The sequence below is a fragment of the Apteryx rowi genome, unplaced genomic scaffold (assembly GCF_003343035.1).
Source record: "Apteryx rowi isolate R43461 unplaced genomic scaffold, aptRow1 scaffold_200, whole genome shotgun sequence".
NCBI classification, from domain to species: Eukaryota; Metazoa; Chordata; class Aves; order Apterygiformes; family Apterygidae; genus Apteryx; species Apteryx rowi.
In genome coordinates, this window is record NW_020448309.1 from 163,248 (window position 1) to 181,122 (window position 17,875).

Here is a 17,875-nt window from a genome sequence, read left to right on the forward strand (position 1 = left end):
CAGAGTTAATGGGGCATTTCATTGTATTACATTTCATTGTAAAGTTGTAGTTACAACTTTTTTTACCTCCCTCTCTGATGCTAGAATTAAAATCTGTATGTATCTTCCAGCTGGAAGAAAATGCAGTATCTTTAGAAACTATAAGGAATAAACATTCAGTAAAGACAGAGTTGGAGATTTAGTTCTTGAAAAGCAGATCCCGAGTGCTTTTATTCTGAAGAATAGGGGCCATGTGATAGTTTTGTGTCATGGAGACATGGATCTAAACACGCGTGATTTTTTTCCCTTGGCAGATCTTTTCTCTCTTTGATTTGCTTCGATACTGTGTCAGCGTGTGCAATCAGATTGCTGCCCATCTGCACATCCACGTATTCCGGATCAAGTCCTCCTCCACACATTCTAATCACCATTAGTAAATGGGGGTCACCATAAGGAGAAATAAGAAAGAGTTGGTTTTCTACGTGAAAGGATATGAAGATAAGTAGGAGACTAAGGCAAAAGCAGATAAGAACAAATTAATTTATGATAATCAATGTTGTATAACTTTTATTCTTTGTTATCAGTAACACTCCTTAACTAGTCTCCTGCCTGAGAGAGTGAATTCCAAGTACACCCTAGTCAACTCTACATGTAGTCAACTCTATTGGTTCAATGCCCAGGAAAGCATGCAGGGAGTAACGCTCTGTCTTTGTAACTACCTTGATTACAAAATAATCTATATATGGTGAATGGATCCCCAAACAACTCAAGTTTCTAATGTAGTATAATTACAAGCTGCAATACAACTTGCTTTTAATTTTAATATTTCATCATCTCTTAGTGAAATACTTGTTTAGTGTCCACTTGGAATTTATTTACTAAAGACCCGAGCTGATAAAAACAGAGATATCGCACTAGCTTGTGTAGCTGAAGTAGCTGACAAGGTTTGAGTCCAGATTGATGTGGTTCATTTGCTTACGCGTTGCTGATAAAAGCGGTTTGTTGCTAAAGAACAATACATTGAGCAGGGTTCTGCAAGTCGAAGGGATGACTGGCATGCAAAATAGTGTGGTATCTTTGTCAATTAATTTTATTTTTTTAAATAAACATTATCTAAAAGACAACTTATTTCTCAATTTTCTTCAGTGGAAAGACTTTAAAAAGAAAATTTTACTGTTTACTTTTTTATGTATAAAACTTAAGCAAAATTTCCTTTCTGCTCTTAATAAATAAGACTTCTGAGAGCAACAGTTGTCTTTATGTGTCTGCTGCTCTGTCCTGCTGGGTGAAGTACTTAGACTTATGAAGAGCAATCCTGCCCGCTGTTTAGAAAGCAATTTTCTAATGCTTTACTTGCGTATAGTGCTGTTATCCCAGGGTTTCTAAGAGCTTTCTCTACTACATAGCACAGTAAGTTTTTATGCCATTTTAAATGTGGTGGACTGAGTCAAGGTGGCTAAGTTAAACTTAATAGAGGGTTTAACAAGTGAAGTGCTGCAGCATGTGCCACAGGCCCTGGCATTCAGAGGGACATTTCAAACCCTGAATAAAGTGCCTGGGCTTGCTGTGCAGAGCACAGGGAGCGCTTCCAGAGCATGTTCTGCTGTGGCCATCAGGCAGCTGCTCGGGGACAGTCGGCGGGAAACGCTATGAACCCGGTGGCATCTCGGGATGGTAGGAAGATGCTTCTGTCTGCGGCTCTGCGTTCCCAACGACAGTCCTGAAGACACTTGTTTATGTCTCTCCTTTCAAGGAACTGAGCACAACTCACTTCTATTAAAGTATAACAACAATAAATCAAAACACCACTTGGCCACGGGAAGTGGTGACATGTATTTCCTGTAATACCCTAGCGATTAGAAAACATGCTCAGGAAGTGGGAGAGAAAATGCAGTTCCTTCCTTAACCTAGAGAGCTTTTAAACCCCTCTTTCCCTTTCCCCAGGAGAGTACCCGGTGCTAGGATTATCATGGACAGAGAGAGGAGTTTTCCAGGAGCTGTGTCCTTGGAGAGAGCACAGGAGTGCTAGCACAGGGCTAGAGAGAGAACACAAAAGGAGCGTGGCTTTAGCTGCTGAAATGTTTCCCTCTGAGGGGGAAGAACTGGGTCTGGTCCCCGTTAGAGGTGTTGCAGGAAGCAGAATGAAGATACTGACTTCCCCAGCTGAGCCTTTAGTGCCTGGATGTGTTTGGTCTTACAGTTTCTCTGGCCCAAGGAGTCTTGGGTTTTTTCCTGAAGAGTGATGCTGTTTCAACAGAAGCAAGTTGGAGATCTGCTCTTATCACCCTTCAGGGCACACTTGGAAAATGGGGCACTAGGGAAGGGGGAAACTTCTGCAGGATGAGGAGGAAATCTCATGAAGGCCTCTCCGCTTCATGGCGGAGCCCTTGAGCTCCTGACCATTTACAAGCCTGCGAGCAGCTATTTTAGGGCGAGGGCTCTTTTGGGGACCTGATGGGTATGTATTGGGGGTGCCCAAAGCCTTTGGGAGAGTTTGGTTTCTGTACCCTGACTGTGACTGTTCTGAGCATACCTGGGGCACAGCTCTTAAGTGTCCCAGAAATGTTAAGGTCCAAGTGCCTCTATAATGTGAGCACCTCCAGCACAAGGTGGCAGGTGACTCTTCCATATCACAGTTTTCTATATAAGTGGAATTTAGATAACTGCCATATTTAGTCTTGAACAGCTGTATTCAGCTGGGTGAAGGGTTGATTTGGATAGTCCAGGCTCTCTTGCTGCCCTTCAAGGGGTGAGCAAGGCAAAGTGCAAGACTGGAATAATTTTAAGGCTCTCAGGACTTGCCTTCTTTCATGATCGTTTGTTTCTTTTCAGCAGCACAAAGGGGTTGCAAATCCAGGAGCTCGAAGTCCATCCCTAGAGTATAAATGGTTGTCCAGATGCAGGCAAGGAGAACCATGCTCTCAGTCTTCAGGGTTTTAAGATTAAGCTGCTCCAAATAATTTATCACTGATACTTGAGACTGTGGTATGGTGAAGAATTAAAATTGTCAAAGGGCTGTTTAGGACCAAACTTTCTTAGGAAACATGTCTAAACTAAAGCCTATTGATGTTCCCAAAATGCAACATGATAACACCTTTTCTTGAGCTTTTTACTGCCTGGAAGTTTGACTGCCCGTGGTATTCAGCCAGCCAGGAACCATTTCCTATTTCTGTCCTGATTCAAGTTTCAGTGTTATCAGGGGATAGTCCCCTGTTCTGAAATGTTGCCGCTTGTAATCCAAGCCATGTAAAGTGTTACTATGGATATAGGTATTGTATAAATGCCTGTAATAAAATAATGGAATAAATGAACTTTACCCCTGGCGCTTGCACGTTACACTACTATCTTGTTTGTAACTGGAGGTTATCTTAGATATGCGTGTAGACCTAAGGCTGTCCAAGGAGTTGGGAAAGGGAACAGAATTACTGAGTGAATTGTGCCGTATTTTGTATGCTCAGCCTGATCTTGTGACGAGATTCTTTTTTATTATTTATTTTTTTTACTTTCTCTTGCGTTCGACAGGCGTGGTACAAGGAAAAGCTTTTGCAGCAGTGCCCTGTTGAACTTCCTGGAATACCTGAGTCTGAGTATAAACCTTCAAAAAAATGCAACCTGCTCTCCTTTGAGCAAATTTTCCCCTAAAACCACCCGGACAAGGTGAAAGTTTCCACATGGTGTTGGAGCATTGCCTCTTTTTTGAAGAACTGATAAAGGCGTTCCCTTGCTTAGGCAAGGAGCATACAGGAGAGAGACAGGCAGCAATACCTCCAAAAGGCCCTGTTTTTGTTTAATCTGAGTGTCTCAAACTCTATTTCATACAACTATTTTTCTCTTCATGCCCTCCTACCCTGCTTGCACCAGGTATGTCCAAGTGCTGCTATGCCACACGCTCGAGTTTGGAATGGAGTTGCAGAGAAGTTTAATCACTTCCAGAGAGCAGGAGATGAAGACTGCAGCAATTTTCAGAAGTTATAGCCAGGTGGAGAAATGATTTGAGGTAGGAGCTGTGTCTGTTATTGCAACTGGAGCAATCTGAAAGCACTTAGCAATAATGACTGCATTGACCCTGGTAGGTTAAATATGCCCAGGACTATTTGCTGGCACTGAGGCCAGCTGGCACAGGCCGTAACGTGAAACTTATCTCCCAAACAGGGCAGCTGCATAGCAGGGACCAAACTGCGAATCAGAAATGATTCCTGAGCTGACTCCCAAACTGCGCCTGGGAATTGTTTGTGTGAGTGTTAGTTGGCTAATACTATGCTGGGAAGTATGTTAACGATTTAGCAGAATACATGAGCACTTTCCAGTTCCGGGAAACATTCCCTGGCGCTGTTTTATTTACTATTCCAGACTTAGATCAAGTGTTAGACAGATCCTGAGCAGGGGGAATTGGAAGAAGGACTTAAAAATATGCTGTGAGATTTGTTAGTACACTATAATGTGACCTGAACCCAGCTGGATGTGTCCCTGCTGCTAACAAACAGCAACCGACTGTAACAGCAAACACAACGTGCTCAGCTACAAGCAGCTGGTTTAAGAGAAGCAGACTGAGCTCAAAGAAGAAATAAATAGGGTAGTTTTTCTTCAGCATCTGCCCTGACTTTTGGTACGGTGTCCTCTTTCTTCGCCGATCTGGATCGATCGCTGGGCTGTGCGTGCTGCTTGCAATATCCAGCCTGTTTGCCCTCTGTGCAGGAAACGGAGGGCGTTAAGAGCTCTTGCCGGATGGCATCAGCCAGATGAGTAAGCAAATGTGGCAATATCAGGGTGCTTTCCAATGTCAGGCCAACCCAACTCATGGAGCCCTTAAAAATTGCTGCTCCAGAGCAACATCAGTCACACAGGGCTTAGGAAACAAGGACAGAGCCCTCACAAAGAGTAAAAATGTACCGAAGAGGAAAAGACATTGTAGGGGTTGAGGGGTCCTGGGGCAGATTTGGGGCCTGGGCTTGTTTTATCTTTCCACCCAGCATCCTGAGCCACTTGCAGCTGTGAAGCTGCTGCTGGGTGGGGGAAAAAAGTCGTGCCAGAAAGCCCCCTTGCTGCTCCCCTCGCTGTGTACGTGTCCCTGCTGTCCCCATTCATCTTCCTTTAGCCGACTGAGAAACTGAGCTAGGAACTGATACGCTTCACAGATCTCTGGGAACGGGTCTGGTTGCCTTTCTTGATTACAATGGTAAAAGGAAATGTGCTTTAAGTAACGTAAGGTTGTATTTCAGCCTATTCTTTGATCGACAGTCATGCAAGTTGGTGCCAACCCTTCTACCTCACTGTAGCTAACCCTTGCTGAAATCTCTAGCACTGAACATTTGAACAATATTTTTTTTTAAACTTAATCAGTTTTTGCACATCTTCCTTGCTTTCTTCAGCAGCTAAGGAATAACCTATAAAGCTTTTCTCGTGCAAAGCTTAAGCAACCACAGATCATAAAATCCAGTCCCTTATGTGACTTCCAGTTCTTCATTACTAAGGAGCTACCTTCAAAGCCAGGACTTTTTCTTGACGAGATGTTTTGTGCTTCACAACCAAAGAGGCCATCATCTTCTCTGAAGGGCAATGAACAAGCAGGAGAAAGGGGACAAACAGCCTTTTCAGAAGGGACAATTCTTGAGGGGTGCCCTTGACTTCCTTTGCTGTTCCCTGTTGGCAGGTAAACTTTTTTTTTTTTAAATGAAAAAAGCACAGAAAAAAACCAACTAATCTTTAATTTCCTGTAAACTACCTGTAGCATTCTCTCTACACAGGAGGGGAAACTTGTGGAACCAGGGAAGATATCTACAGTGCCAAAACCCTCTATTTTTTAACAAGTAGTTCCCCTCCTCCCCCCCAACACACATGGGGTTTGTGCAAAAAATAAACAATTTTCTTTCACCGTGGCTAGAAAGTTTCATTTTTGTTCACAGTTTCTACACTCTGCGCAGCTCTTTTTTTTTCCATCACCCCCGTGCATGACTGCACATACACAGTTACTTTTAAAGTAAATACCCTCACATCTGTCTTGTTTTCATTAATCAGATGCTCAACAGCTCTGAAATCGAAAGCTGTCTGGCAGCCAGCCTGCTAATTTTTTTGCACAAAAATCTCTCACTGTGACGCTCGATGGCAACTCAACGCTATGGCAAAGCCTGTAGCAACCCCTGCTTTTGATAAACATCCAAACGCGAGCGCGCGTCCAGCAGGGACCGAGCAACTTGGTGGGTCGGTGATGCAATCCAAGCTAGGAGGATGAAGCTACGTCTTCCATCCCGGCCCTTGCTGGGGAGAAGCATCTGGCCCCAGCTTGGCCGGGAAGAACCAGGCAGGTCTGCAGCCAGCTTTCCGTGCTGCAATATTCTTTGCCCAGATGAACGCATTAGGAAAGGGAGCGGACCATAATCTTTAAATCCACTGCAGGCATCGCCTTTCTGAGATGAACTGTCAGGTTTTAAGGGCAGTTGGCACCGAAGCCAGGAAAAAGCAGAATGTCAACATGGTTTGCTGTTGAATTTTAACAAATACTTCCTCCCTACCCAGGGCTGCTGCTCTGCCGTTTCCCTCCGCTACCAAACGCAGCCCTGTGGCCTTCACAGTTTGATTACAGCACAAATAAATAAACCTGCTGGAGGAGAATATTTTCGTTTCTTCAAAGAGCTAAACTGGGAGAGCGTTGCTCACAGTGGTAACGGCGAAGCAGGCAGCTGCCGCAGAGGAAACGGCGCTAAAATCCACTGAGACTTTCGAGTTCCTGCTGCTACGGAGCATATCTTGATAGAAAATAAAGTGAAACAAGTGTTAATAATAGAAACCTTGGAAACGCATGTGATGGGCCGTAACTTATTTGCAAAATCTAGCTTTGTTTTAATCAGAAGTAATTTCCTACTCCTTTTTTTCTTTTTTTCTTTAACATTTACTCTCCAAGCCTTGACCTGTGGCCAGCAGGCACCTGCTCCCTGACTCCCCTCCGTGTCCGTGTGAGGTCCCGATGGCTCCGTGCGGGGCCRGACACCGCGAGAGCTGCGGTTTGTCCCTGTTGCTAGCAAGATTGGAAAAGAAATCACAGCCTGCTCGCTAGCTCTGTGCAAAAGAGTTTTCCAGTGCAATTGGGCCCTGAGGGAAAATAAAAAAAAAAAGAAAGGGTAGAAACTGGTGTCCGGGGCCGCCCGCACGGCTCACAGGATGCGGGCGGACGGGCAGGCACCAGCGGATGGATCCGACGGAGTCCGGTGCGCTCTGCCCACCGACGGGACGTGGGCCGGGTCTGCTGGCGGAGACCTGCTCGGCCCCAGCCCTGCTCCTCGCTTCCCCGGCCGGGCTTCAGGAGTCCCTTCGGTGCTTTTTTTGCTCGTGGTATTCTGCTATTTTCTGCTGGAAATACGCTGCAAGAAAAGGGCGTTGGGTGAACGTGGGCCCTGGGGCCATTCGTTCCTGGTCAACTTTTGCGTTTCTGTGCACCCAGCAAGGGAGCGAGAAAGTGGGATGAGGATCTGAGGATGCAAATACCCACAGAACTGCCGTAGGCTGAGACTACACCAGAAAGCTGGGATCGTGCCAGTCCTCTCTCCTAACCCCAGGCAGATCCTGGTCTGTGCCTGCCCTATGAAGTCTGCCCCCAAAAAGGGCAGAGAAGGCAGCAGCCAAGCTTGTGCCTGTCCTTGAGCACCCAGGCAGGTCGCAGAGAGGGACCCACCGTGGGCACCGGGCTGGCAGGATGCTCCGCTCTGCCCGGTGCCCCCTAAACCCCCGGGAAGGAGGAAGGACCCACGGAGCCAGCACAGACCCACGCCACAGCCGGGGGCAGAGATGCATCAGCACCCGCTGCCCTGAGCATCCTCCGGGGCTGAGGAGCTGCAGTTTCAGGATGGGAAAGAGAGACGGAGCCATTTACCTTCCTGGGGGATCCTGCTCTTCTCCGCTTCCTCAATAAATAGGGAAAACATGTTGGTCTTGACAAACTTCTTCACAAACTTGCGGTTGGTCTTGGAGGCGATGGCTTTGCAGAATGCCCGCTCCTGGAAGGTGCCCTGGCCGCTCTTGCCCCACTTGATGTGCGAGGCGTAGTGGCCAACCACCCGGACGAAGAACTGCACGAAGGCCTCGGAGACGAGCGCGTTCACTTGCTCGGATGCTGGAAGAAGACACAGAGCATGAGAGATGGTGGTGGGACCACTAAACACCAGAAGGATGGACTGGGTTCACCCTGGCTGGTTCGCGGTCTGCGTTTGTATTCCCAGAAGGGGTTATTTGCTTAAAATCTCCATCTGCCAGTGAATGAAGACCAACCCATAGCTAATTTTGCCCAGGGAGCATGGGCTGCGTTTGCTTTTCAGGGCGGCAACATCTTTGCATCTTTTGCATTGGCACAAACTGAGTTTTTTGGCAAAATTGGTTGCTCCTGCTCACCCGTTTCTCAGAGCAGGAAAAAGGCCAAGGGATTTCCTACTGGGGCTGCATTTTGTTACAAATTAGGGCAAAACCAGGCGTGTTTAGGAAAGCCGCTTTGCTGAATGTTCCAGCCGTTGGCGGAGGGCAGCTCGCGCGCGCCAGGCCGGCTATCGAGCCATCGCCTTACTCTGCACGTTGTTGTTGTTGTTGTGCCGGTTCAGGGACGTCAGCACCTCGTTCTGCAGCTTGGCGGGCAGGATCTCCTCCTCGTCGCCCACCTGCAAGGCAACAGACCGCTGAAGCACCCAGCCCCACCGGGCACCGCGGGAACCTGGCTGCGCGTGCTCATTAGCGGGGCTTTCCGCGGCACCCGTTAATTATTGTGGCTGCGGTGGCGACACCGGGAATGGGCTGCCCAGGTTCCCACGGGTTGCGTGTCCCGCGTGGACGCTGCTGCCTGATTTTCTCAGTGGAGAAATCCCTTTGCGGGAAATTCCCCCTGGATGGCTGACACCAAGATGTGACACCATGATGCCATGGTGTGAAAGCCACCGTGCAACGGGAAAGGATGGGGAAAGGGGCCCTTCCTAGGGACACCCAGGCCAGGCAAACCCACGCGTTGCCCAGCGGGGACCTACCGCCTGGATGATCTTCCCTTCGCACAGGTCAACCATCAGAGCCTAAAAGAAACCAGAGAGCAGCTGGCTTTAGCCCTCCCAAGGCTAAAGTGTCCAGGCTGCAGGTCCTGCGTGATGCAAGGGCACCTGGCAGCACCCAGCAGGACGGAGGTGCTGCCCCAGGTGCCGACAGAGGGGACATGCAAGGAGCCCCAACCTCCGTCCTCCCTGGCTGGGAAAAGGGCCCGGCCAGAGCTTTCAACCCTGGAACGAGCGGAAATCCAGGGTGATGGATTCACTGGTGGCTCCTTCCAGACGCCTTCCCCGCCATGATGCAATACCTCTTCCATCGGCTGATCCAGGACCCGCTCCAGGTGACGCCTCTGGATGCCCACCATGAAGGGCGTGGGGCAGCAGACGGTGTCGAGCAAGCACTCGGGCACCACGGGGATGTAGGTGTGAGCCCACGTGAAGGGGTAGAGGAGAGCAGCCACCGCGTGGATGCACTGCGACAGGACGCTGCGGGACAAGGAGGTGTCATGGGGAAGCCCAGCGCCTTCGCTCTGGTCGCGCCGGCGTTGCATGAGGAAGGGGGGGATTTCACGGCTCCGAGGAGGAGCATCCCCCCTGTGCATCCCGTGCTTCATCAAGAAGTTTTTTTTTTCCCTTATTTTTTTTTCTTTCCTCCCCTAAACATGTCGGGACTCACCTGAGCTCCTCTGCCAGGAAAATGAGCCGCCGCTCCAGGACGGCAGAGGCGAAGATGTGCAGGATGAGGTGGGGGCTGAGCCGCTGCAGCAGCGCCTGAAACTCCACGTGCTCCAGGTGGGCATCCACAGGCCGCGTGAGCTCGATGAGCTGGGGAGGGAGAGCGGGACCCCTCATGCACCCGGCTGCCGGCCCTCCCCGGCACGGGATGAGGCCCCGCGGCGGTGGCCTTTGAGGAACCGCTCTGCAACATTGCCATTAATGACCGCGAGGGCCCCCGACGCTGCCCAAATCTGCCCTGAGAGTCTGCAGCATCCTTAGTAAGTCCCTCCTGCAAGGGATGAACCTGGTCTTGTCCTGCCTGGAGATTCCCCCGGAAAAAGGGATGCGCAAAGCTGAGGATGCAGGGGAAGCTAGCAGGGATCTGTGCTGTGGGGTTTAGCGAGTGGATTTTTAACCAAAACGCCTCTTTTCTCCCGAGTCACTGCTAAGAGACCAGCAGGGACATGCCAGGATCCGAGCGGCTGGCAGCTCGCCTGAAAGCAACAGCAAAGAACGTCCCCCGGGAAAGGGGAGGAGGGATTAGGGCAAGATTTCTGCCAGAAAAGCTGTACAAGCTCCCTCCAAAGGCTCTCGCCACGTTGCTAGCAAGGACGTCCCAAAGGCCAGTTCTCTAACGGGTGTTTGCAGGTGGCCCYGGCCAGCAGGCTGCTAAGTCCAGCCCGAGCCTCTCCCTGCTGCTGCTCCGAGACGGCGGCCAGCGAAGGGTTAACAGGACTGCCCAGCTCCTCGCACAGCCCTGGCCCCTCTCCCAAACTTCTCCTGGGTGGGAATTTCCCCTCCTCCACATGGGTGGGAATTTCCCCTCCTCCACRCACCGCCGCAACGCCCTTGCAGCGAAGCRGCAYCGTCCCAGCCACCAGCACGGAGCTCGGCTGGGACCTTTCCAGCCCCGATCCTGCAGGATGCCTTGTTCCCGGTACCCAGCGCTTGCGTTCCCCCTAGTTTCCCATTTATCTCCCGCGCCTTGCTCCTGCCCAGCGCCCCGAGGTGCAGCTCTTTCGAAGAACTGCCCTGTGCACCCTCCTTCTCCCTCGCCCCCAGGCGCGCTCCYGGCAGCCTGGCCCGCTGCCAGAGCGTTGAGCAAGGGGCAAAGCCCTTGCACAAGCCTTCCTGGATGARGAAATCGCCTGCACTTTGATAGCCAGCTGGCAAAACACGCTCGGCGGCAGGGTCCACGCTYGTGGACGCATCCCCGCGCTCAGCGTTGAGCCTCATCTACCCACGCGTGGGCCTGGTGCCAGGGCAGATCCCCCCACCCTGCTCTTTCCCACCCTGGCTTCATCGCTAGAGAAAGGAAAAGAAAGGAAAAGCAAAAGGAAAGCTTCTGCCTGTGCCTGCCTGGCGCAGCACCTGGCTGGGAGGGCCGTGAGTGGGCGCGATGAGCCCTACGGGCACCGTGCCCTCATCAGAGCTGCTCTTCCCAGCAGCGTGGTGGGTAAGGGCCAGGCTTGCTAGATGCTTGCACGGTGGCAATTGCAAGCCCTCGGTGCTAAGCTGGAGCGGGGCGGGTGCCGAGGCTGCGCTGAGCATCGAGGTAGGAAGAGGAAGCTGCTGCAGAGGCGAGAGCTGCTCCGGACCCGGCAGGAGGGGGTAAAAGTCGTGCTGGGGTTGCTCATGGTGGAGCATGCAACGTTCTCCTCCACTCTGGAGAAAGGTCTTGGGACCTTCTGGGGCAAAACACAAGTGCTCGAGGTGCCATTTCAGAAACCCAGATGTGGGAAATGCACCTCTGGCTCCAGCTCGAGGCCAATGCAGCAGCCATCCTGGGGCGGCATCACGTGTCCCTTCCTGATCTGGCTGGGAGCACTGCTGGGTCCCATCCTCATCCTCACTGCTTGCCACCCTCTTCCTGTCCCAGACAGGAGGTAGCACCTGTGTCCCCCGGGCCAAAAGGCTCCGGGCAGCCCAACCCACCACCCACAGCTCCGGCAAGCACCCGAGGGTGCTGCGGACACCGAGGGTGCTCCCGGAGATGGCCCTGGCTCCCCTTGTCGGAGCAGCCCGGGAGCTGCTGTGGAGCGCTGAGCCCCCCAACCCCCCCACCAACCTCCGTGCCCGACTCGGGGATGAAGCTTTTAATGGTGACGGTTTTCCCTGGAGCCGGGAAGGGCGATTCCCGCAGACCCTGCATGAAGGGGTAAATGACTGCCATGGAGATCTGGCGCCTCTTCTCCACCTCGTCCAAGATCTGGTGGAGGCAAAAAGGGGCCGTCAAACCCCAGCAGGCAGCGGGCACGGCTCCTGGGCCACCACCATGATGGACAGAGCCGCCGTGTCCCTACCTTGGAGAAGAGCCCGAAGCATCCCAGGCAACTGATGATGCAGAAGACCTCAGGGAGGCGGGTGCCGCGGCCGGCTGGCTGGAAGAGAAAAGAAGGGAAAAAGGGTTTTAGCATCTCCACGGCACGCGTGCCAGCCCCATTGCACCGGGTGAAGGGAAGTGGTTCTCAGTTCCCAGCCGTGGAGGCAGCCCCAGGTGCCCCGGCTCCAGCGCGTCCCTGAGGCCGCTGGAAGCAGCTCGGAAAGGAGCTGGCTTGCCCACAATAGGTGTTTCAACACGAAACTCAAAATGCAAACAAAGCACCAGTTTTGGGCCCCGTCTCCAGTTCCTTCGCACGGGCATGACCGGCGCGGCAGCTGGAAAGGCGTTTCTGCTGGCGCCCGGGGCAAACCTGCCGCACAGGCTGCTGGTGGATCCTGCCTGCAGTCTCGGGGAATTTACGGGAAAGCGCCGCGTGCCAGGAAGGAACCGGGGACCACAGTAAGCCCTGCTTCACAGGGGCACGGACGGCTCTGACATTTCGACAGGGAAGAAAACACCAATCACCTGCCAGGGGATTTTCAGAGCTGGGGCTCAGGCCAAGGACGCAGACGGTGCCATAAAAGCAGAGGGTGCCCAGGTCCCAGGTAAAGCAATTTAGATGTCAAAGTTATTAGTCATTTTGGTGCAAAGCCCTTTGGCACATTCCCGAACTTTTCTCCCCCAGACACGTGTCCTCCAAGACCTCCTGCACTGCTCGCCACCATCTCCTGGGCTTATCCTACCTCCTACTGAAACGGGGACCAGCGGGACGAGTTCCCAGTCTGTTGTTTTCCTTTCCAACTGGATTATCCTGGGCTCCTTTCCCCAGCCTTCCTCCTGCTCCTCCTTACACTGCCTTGGCCCCAMGCTGCTAATTTGGGGCATTTGGGCCAGCCCTGGACTACGCAAACACCGCAAACGTTGCTTTCCTCCATCCAGCATCAGGCTGGATTTGGGCATGGGAGAAGGGACCATGTCCCCACCACGGGGACAGGGCGGCGCGGGGACGGGGGCRCCAACGGCAGGACGCTCACCAGCAGCCGCCTGCAGTAGCCGATCTTCCGGCTGCCGTCCACGTTCGTCAGGACGAAAGAAAAGGTTTCGCTGCAAGGGGAGAAGGGGTCTGGTTTCAGGGCGCTGCCGGGGGAAAGGGGTCCCCAGGGGCGGCCGTCTCTCCTGGAAAACCCCGAGCCCCCGGCAGCGGGGCAGGTACCTGGCGAACTCGGTGACGGGGGCCCAGTTGTTCCCGTCGGGGAAGCAGAAGAGGGGGATGGCTTGCAAGAGACGTTCCTCCTCCTCCTTCTGGCCCTTGAGCAAGTTCTCGCGCTGGAACAAAGCGACGCCCCGGGTCAGGGTGGCAGAGGGTGCTCGCGGCGTCCCCTGCGCCCCGGGGCACGTCTGGTGGCCCAAAGCCACCCCCGGCTCAGGAGGAAGCAGAGGGCATCTGCACAGCCCTGGGCGAGCACCTCCAAAAGTCCCAGTTCCTGGTGTTTTTACCCCATGGATAATGGGGCAAAGCAGAGGCACCCAGGGCTCCTGCCATGGACCTCTCTGCARGCCGGGGCTCTGCCACACGTGCTGCCACTCTGAGATGTGATTTTGCTGCCAGAGTTCCCAGGACAGGGAATGGGGTCTCCCTCTGAGGAAACATGAGACCAGGGAGCACCAAGGGGCTTTTTCTCTCGGGGTTCGTGGCCCTGGGCTGGGGCAGCAGGGAGGAACCATCAGAGCAACCTCAGCCCGTGGCAGGCAAAGCCCTGAGGTTTGGATGTGCAGCTCCAGGGCGCAGGGGTATTTCCCCTTCTCCCCGGCTCTAGGGATGGGGAAGAAGCAACCTCCCCGTTTCCTCAAGCTCAGAAGACCCATCTCCTGGTCTCCTGCAAGCTGAAAAAGCCTCATGGCTCCTGCAAAAGTCCCTGCGGCTTGCGGCTAACTTCTTACACCTCCCACGCCTGGAAAYGTGGGGCTAGATACCTTTGGGAACTGGTACGATATCTTGGGTTCGTAACGGCCGTCCGACATCTTCTTTAGCGACACCACCACCAGGTACTCGAAGAAGAACTGGCCGGCCGAATAGAGGACAGARCTGCGGTCTCCGGCCTTCGCCTGGGTCCCCTGCGAGGGTTTTTTTTCTGCAGCCGGGGGCTCCTCTTTTGCTTCYGTAGCTAAAAGAAAAGAAAAGAAAAGGGTGCCTGAGAAAGCTTTTGTGGGTCTGTCGGATGAAATCGAAGAGCCCCGTTGCCTGGGTGGCACCGGACACCTCTGAGCCCTCCTTCACCCCGACCCAAGTGAGGGCACAGAGCGAAGCCGGAACGCGGGATCCCAGAGAGCAGAAGGTCTCTGGAGAAGACACCTGAGGCGAAGGTGTGGGAATGGCTTTAGAGCTGTTAAATCCATTTCCTTCAGTCAAAAACCCAGGAAACAAACAGTCCAGGTCTTGTTCGAACGCCTCCAGAGGCTCCAGTGAAATGAATCCAAACCTCTCCCTGCCAGATGCCCTCAGTCCTGGGAACTCTGCTGCTTGCAAATGAGGGACTTGAGAGTTTTCCTTAAGCCGCAGTTCCCAAAGCGATGYGATTCCACAAGATTACATCGTATTTCTTGTTCTGCTGGTCGGGGAGAACAGCTGGGAAGCCTCAGCTGCCACAACCCGAAAAGCTAGAAACCAGAATGCAAAGAGCTCCCATCGGACATCTCGGAGGGTCCCATGATGACCGCGGCTGGGCAGCGCGATGCGAGGGCTGGGAAGGATATGAGTTAAATCGCCAGCGCGCGACCCGCGGCTGGGCAGCCAGGCCTCGCCGCAGCACTTCTCTCTCCCGGCAGCTGCCTGCGACTTTCTAAATCTCCAGTTCCCAGCACTGAGTACGTCCCAGGCTCGGTCTCTGCTCTGGTTACGGCCAGGAGTTGGAACGGGAATGCTTGAGCTGTTTCTAGGAATAACCAGCAGGGAAATAAACTGTGGCTGGSTTAAACATCCATCTCTTGCAATTTGTCCCGGCATCCCAGAGTTTGACCCCGGGCTCTTCTGGCTGTGCCGCAGCTTGGCCGCAGCGGGCTGCCCGTCTGGGCTYGGTGATGCTCGGCTCATCCCTCTCCCTTCCCAGTGTAACATTCTCCTCTGAAAGCTGCGCTGGCATCCTCTAACTACATGGGCTACATGGGCGATGGACATCCCCCCCTCGCATTTCCAGCTCTCTAGCCAACCCCTCTAGTCTGGAAACATGTTCCCACCCTTCGCTCCAGGTTATCGGGAGCCAATGGAGGCAGGAAAGGTCCACGCGAGCCCGGCTGGAGGAGCCACGGCGCCCGTCCAACCAAGCACCCTGCCAGCCAGGAGGTCCCTTTCCAAGGAACAGAAACACGTTTCCCAGTCCAGGGCAGCACGCGAAGCCGCCCACGGCACAGCTTCGCCCCGAGGCCGTGCCACCTCCGCAGTCAAAGTCGTTCCTCTTGGCAAGGCAAAACTCATCCTGATGAGCTGCCTCCTCTCCCCCGCCATGCAGCRGTGAGAAGCACATGGGAGGAAGTCCAGAAGCACCTCGAGGAGGAGACAGGGATGTAGATGCCTTCCCGGTTTGTCCTCGGCATGCAAACACCCGGGCGACAGCAGAGCAAGATGCTCCAACTTAGTGCTCGGCATTTGCCTTGCTTCATCCAGCTGCCAGGGTAAAGTGAAAGTCCAGCTAGATCCCATCTACCCCGTCCCTCACGTGCCCAGCATGGGATTTTTAGCAGCTCCTGTATTTGAGGAATACAAGACCCACTGCCAAGCGATAGCTGGGTTTGAATCCTATCAACTGGATTTTCAAAAATCCGCATGACCCCCCTGACTCCACGGAGGGTTGTCATGCTGGGCCATGGGTCTGCCCTTGCAGGTGGATCCGTGCTGCCGCCCGAAGCACGGATCAGTGCAGCAAGCCCTGCCGGGACTGATACCCGGCAGGCCTCCTCCTCCAAGCCACGAGCTAGCACAGGTCTGTTTGCAAAGCCTTCGCGGGCATATCCTAATTCCTTACAAGAGCATACCACATCCCTGGGCTGGAAGATGGGCTCTGGGGACATATGGGGACATGCAATGTCCTSCAGTGTTGGACTGGTTTAATATAGCATCAGTACTCAGAGCTCCCAGTGACCGGCAGGGTTACCAGTCCCTCACGTGGCCAGTGATGCTCAGGGACACAGGGCCCGTGCACCTGCATGGCGARACCACGCGAGCTGCTCTACCGACTGTTGTGCCTTAGCCCAAGTGGGGAAGACTTGAGGATCACCCCACAGWCCCCCCCGGCAGAGGCAGCATCTCCTGGACGTGGTCCTCCTGCGCCAGATCACGGCGCTGAGACCACTGCGATGCTGCCCTCATCCCTGCAACGAGGGGAACGTCCTCGGCTGACCCGGCCTGCGGGGGTGGGGACGCGGGTCCTGGGAGCGGGAAGACAAGAGGCTGCAGCTGCGCGGTGGATTTTCACCTCTCCCTCCCACCGCAGGTGGAACGGCAAGAGCAAAGGCTGCCGTGCCCGCACGCGCCCCAGGATCGCCCGCAAAGTTTCGCGGCACAAACAGCGCCTGCCTGCACCCCATCGGCTTCCCAGCCGAGAGGGGGGAGTTTCTTTGAGAGCCGAGGGCAGCGCTGGGACCTGCTTYGTGGCGTGGCAGAACCTGTTTGCTTCTGCCCGAAGAGCTCCCAGGCTGTCACGCGGCGTCGACATCTCCCAACCCCGTGTGGCGATTTGCATAGGGCCGCTGCAGCCGGCTCTGCTGCAGCGGGCGGGAGCTTTGCTCCGTGTCCCGGGCGCCCCGCGCAGGCACCCGCCTGCCCCCAGCAGAGAGGAAACGGCTTTGGCTTYGGCGAACCGTTTCTGCCGAGCCCGAAAACCAGGGGGAGATATTGCACCCGCCTCAGGGTGGGAGCCAGCCGGCTCAAAACAGACCCCAAGGGGGGCTCGCGGCGAACCCCAAAGAGCCACCGGCTGCTCCAGCCTACTCTGCTGTGGGTCCTGGTTTCTCCTCGCGGCTGAATCCAGATCTGGCTTGAAGCCAGGCTGGTACCCACCACTGCCACGTGAACTACAGTCGGGCAAGCCAGAAAACCTGACTGTCAGTCCCCTACTGCCGAAATGCTCACAAATGACCCATTTCCGCCTCGGTCTCCAAAGGCTCCTGCCTGCGCCGCAGCTCTGCCCTGTGCTTGGGGGCACTGTGCCCTTCAGGATGCCCAGACCCAGCTCAGGCTGGATGTGGCGCGTCCCAGCCAGGTTCGCGGTGGCCTGCGTGGCCGCCTTGCTCGCGGGCCGTGACGCCGCCCCGGCGTGCCCTGCCTGCCAGGCTCCCGCGCGCTCAGCGGGTGATGGGCTACGTGCCGAGAGGGAGCCTGCGGGCGCTGCTGCCCCAGGGATGGGGTAAATTCCCAGGGGATGGGGTAAACTCGTTTGGGATGGGGTACGCTCCCAGGGGATGGGGTGCATCCCTAGGAGATGGGGTAACCTCCCAGGGGATGGGGTAAACCCGTTTGGGATGGGGTATGCTCCCAGGGGATGCGGTATGCTGCCGGGGTGGGGTGCACCCCCCCAGGGGACGGGGTGCTGCCCCGGCGCCGGAGCGGAGCAGGGCTCCGCGGGGGACCCCACGCGGGTGGCAGGGCTGAGGGTGGCCGAGTCGGTGCGAGCTAGGCGGCGCGGATCGCCCCCCGCCCGGCGGCTTGCGGAGCCCGGTGCCGGTGCCGGTGCCGGTGCCCAGCGGTGCGGTGCCGACGTGCCCGGAGAGCGCTGCCCGGGAAAGTCCCCGCTCCGCCCGCCAGCAGCCCGCCGCTCCCGCAGCCGCGGCGCCGGGGCTGGCACCGGGCACC

At 54.6% G+C, this 17,875-nt stretch overlaps 2 protein-coding genes and 1 long non-coding RNA gene across 8 annotated transcripts in view; 2 read left to right on the top strand and 1 right to left on the bottom strand.

Moving 5' to 3' along the window:
* Positions 1 to 1,125, top strand: part of CEPT1 (choline/ethanolamine phosphotransferase 1) — a 31,206-nt gene extending 30,081 nt beyond the window's left edge. For all 4 annotated transcript variants that reach the window (XR_003253172.1, XM_026063816.1, XM_026063815.1 and 1 more), the window contains one exon: positions 294 to 1,125. Coding sequence is in view for 3 of the 4 variants with exons in the window: in XM_026063816.1 (XP_025919601.1) it covers positions 294 to 413 (120 nt within the window). In the remaining variant the exon portion in view is untranslated. The remainder of the gene's footprint in view (positions 1 to 293) is intronic.
* A 4,540-nt stretch (positions 1,126 to 5,665) lies between these two features.
* DENND2D (DENN domain containing 2D) lies at positions 5,666 to 16,645 on the bottom strand. Of its 3 annotated transcripts, none has more exons than XM_026063812.1 (12): positions 16,500 to 16,643; positions 14,005 to 14,195; positions 13,244 to 13,356; positions 13,065 to 13,134; positions 12,011 to 12,088; positions 11,776 to 11,916; positions 9,667 to 9,815; positions 9,299 to 9,476; positions 8,979 to 9,020; positions 8,528 to 8,618; positions 7,844 to 8,083; positions 5,666 to 7,334 (listed from the first exon to the last, which is right to left on the bottom strand). In XM_026063812.1, exons 1-12 carry the CDS (start codon positions 16,609 to 16,611, stop codon positions 7,273 to 7,275), a joined length of 1,467 nt encoding a protein of 488 aa, XP_025919597.1. In that variant the 5' UTR covers positions 16,612 to 16,643; the 3' UTR covers positions 5,666 to 7,272. The 3 variants fall into 3 exon arrangements, with proteins under 3 accessions (XP_025919597.1, XP_025919599.1, XP_025919598.1); XM_026063814.1 differs by lacking the exon at positions 16,500 to 16,643 and adding an exon at positions 14,384 to 14,952; XM_026063813.1 differs by lacking the exon at positions 11,776 to 11,916 and having other exon boundaries at positions 16,500 to 16,645.
* Positions 16,646 to 17,342: 697 nt separating this feature from the next.
* Positions 17,343 to 17,875, top strand: part of LOC112965073 — a 3,543-nt gene continuing 3,010 nt past the window's right edge. Inside the window, exon 1 of the long non-coding RNA XR_003253167.1 lies at positions 17,343 to 17,429. This is a non-coding gene — a long non-coding RNA (uncharacterized LOC112965073). The remainder of the gene's footprint in view (positions 17,430 to 17,875) is intronic.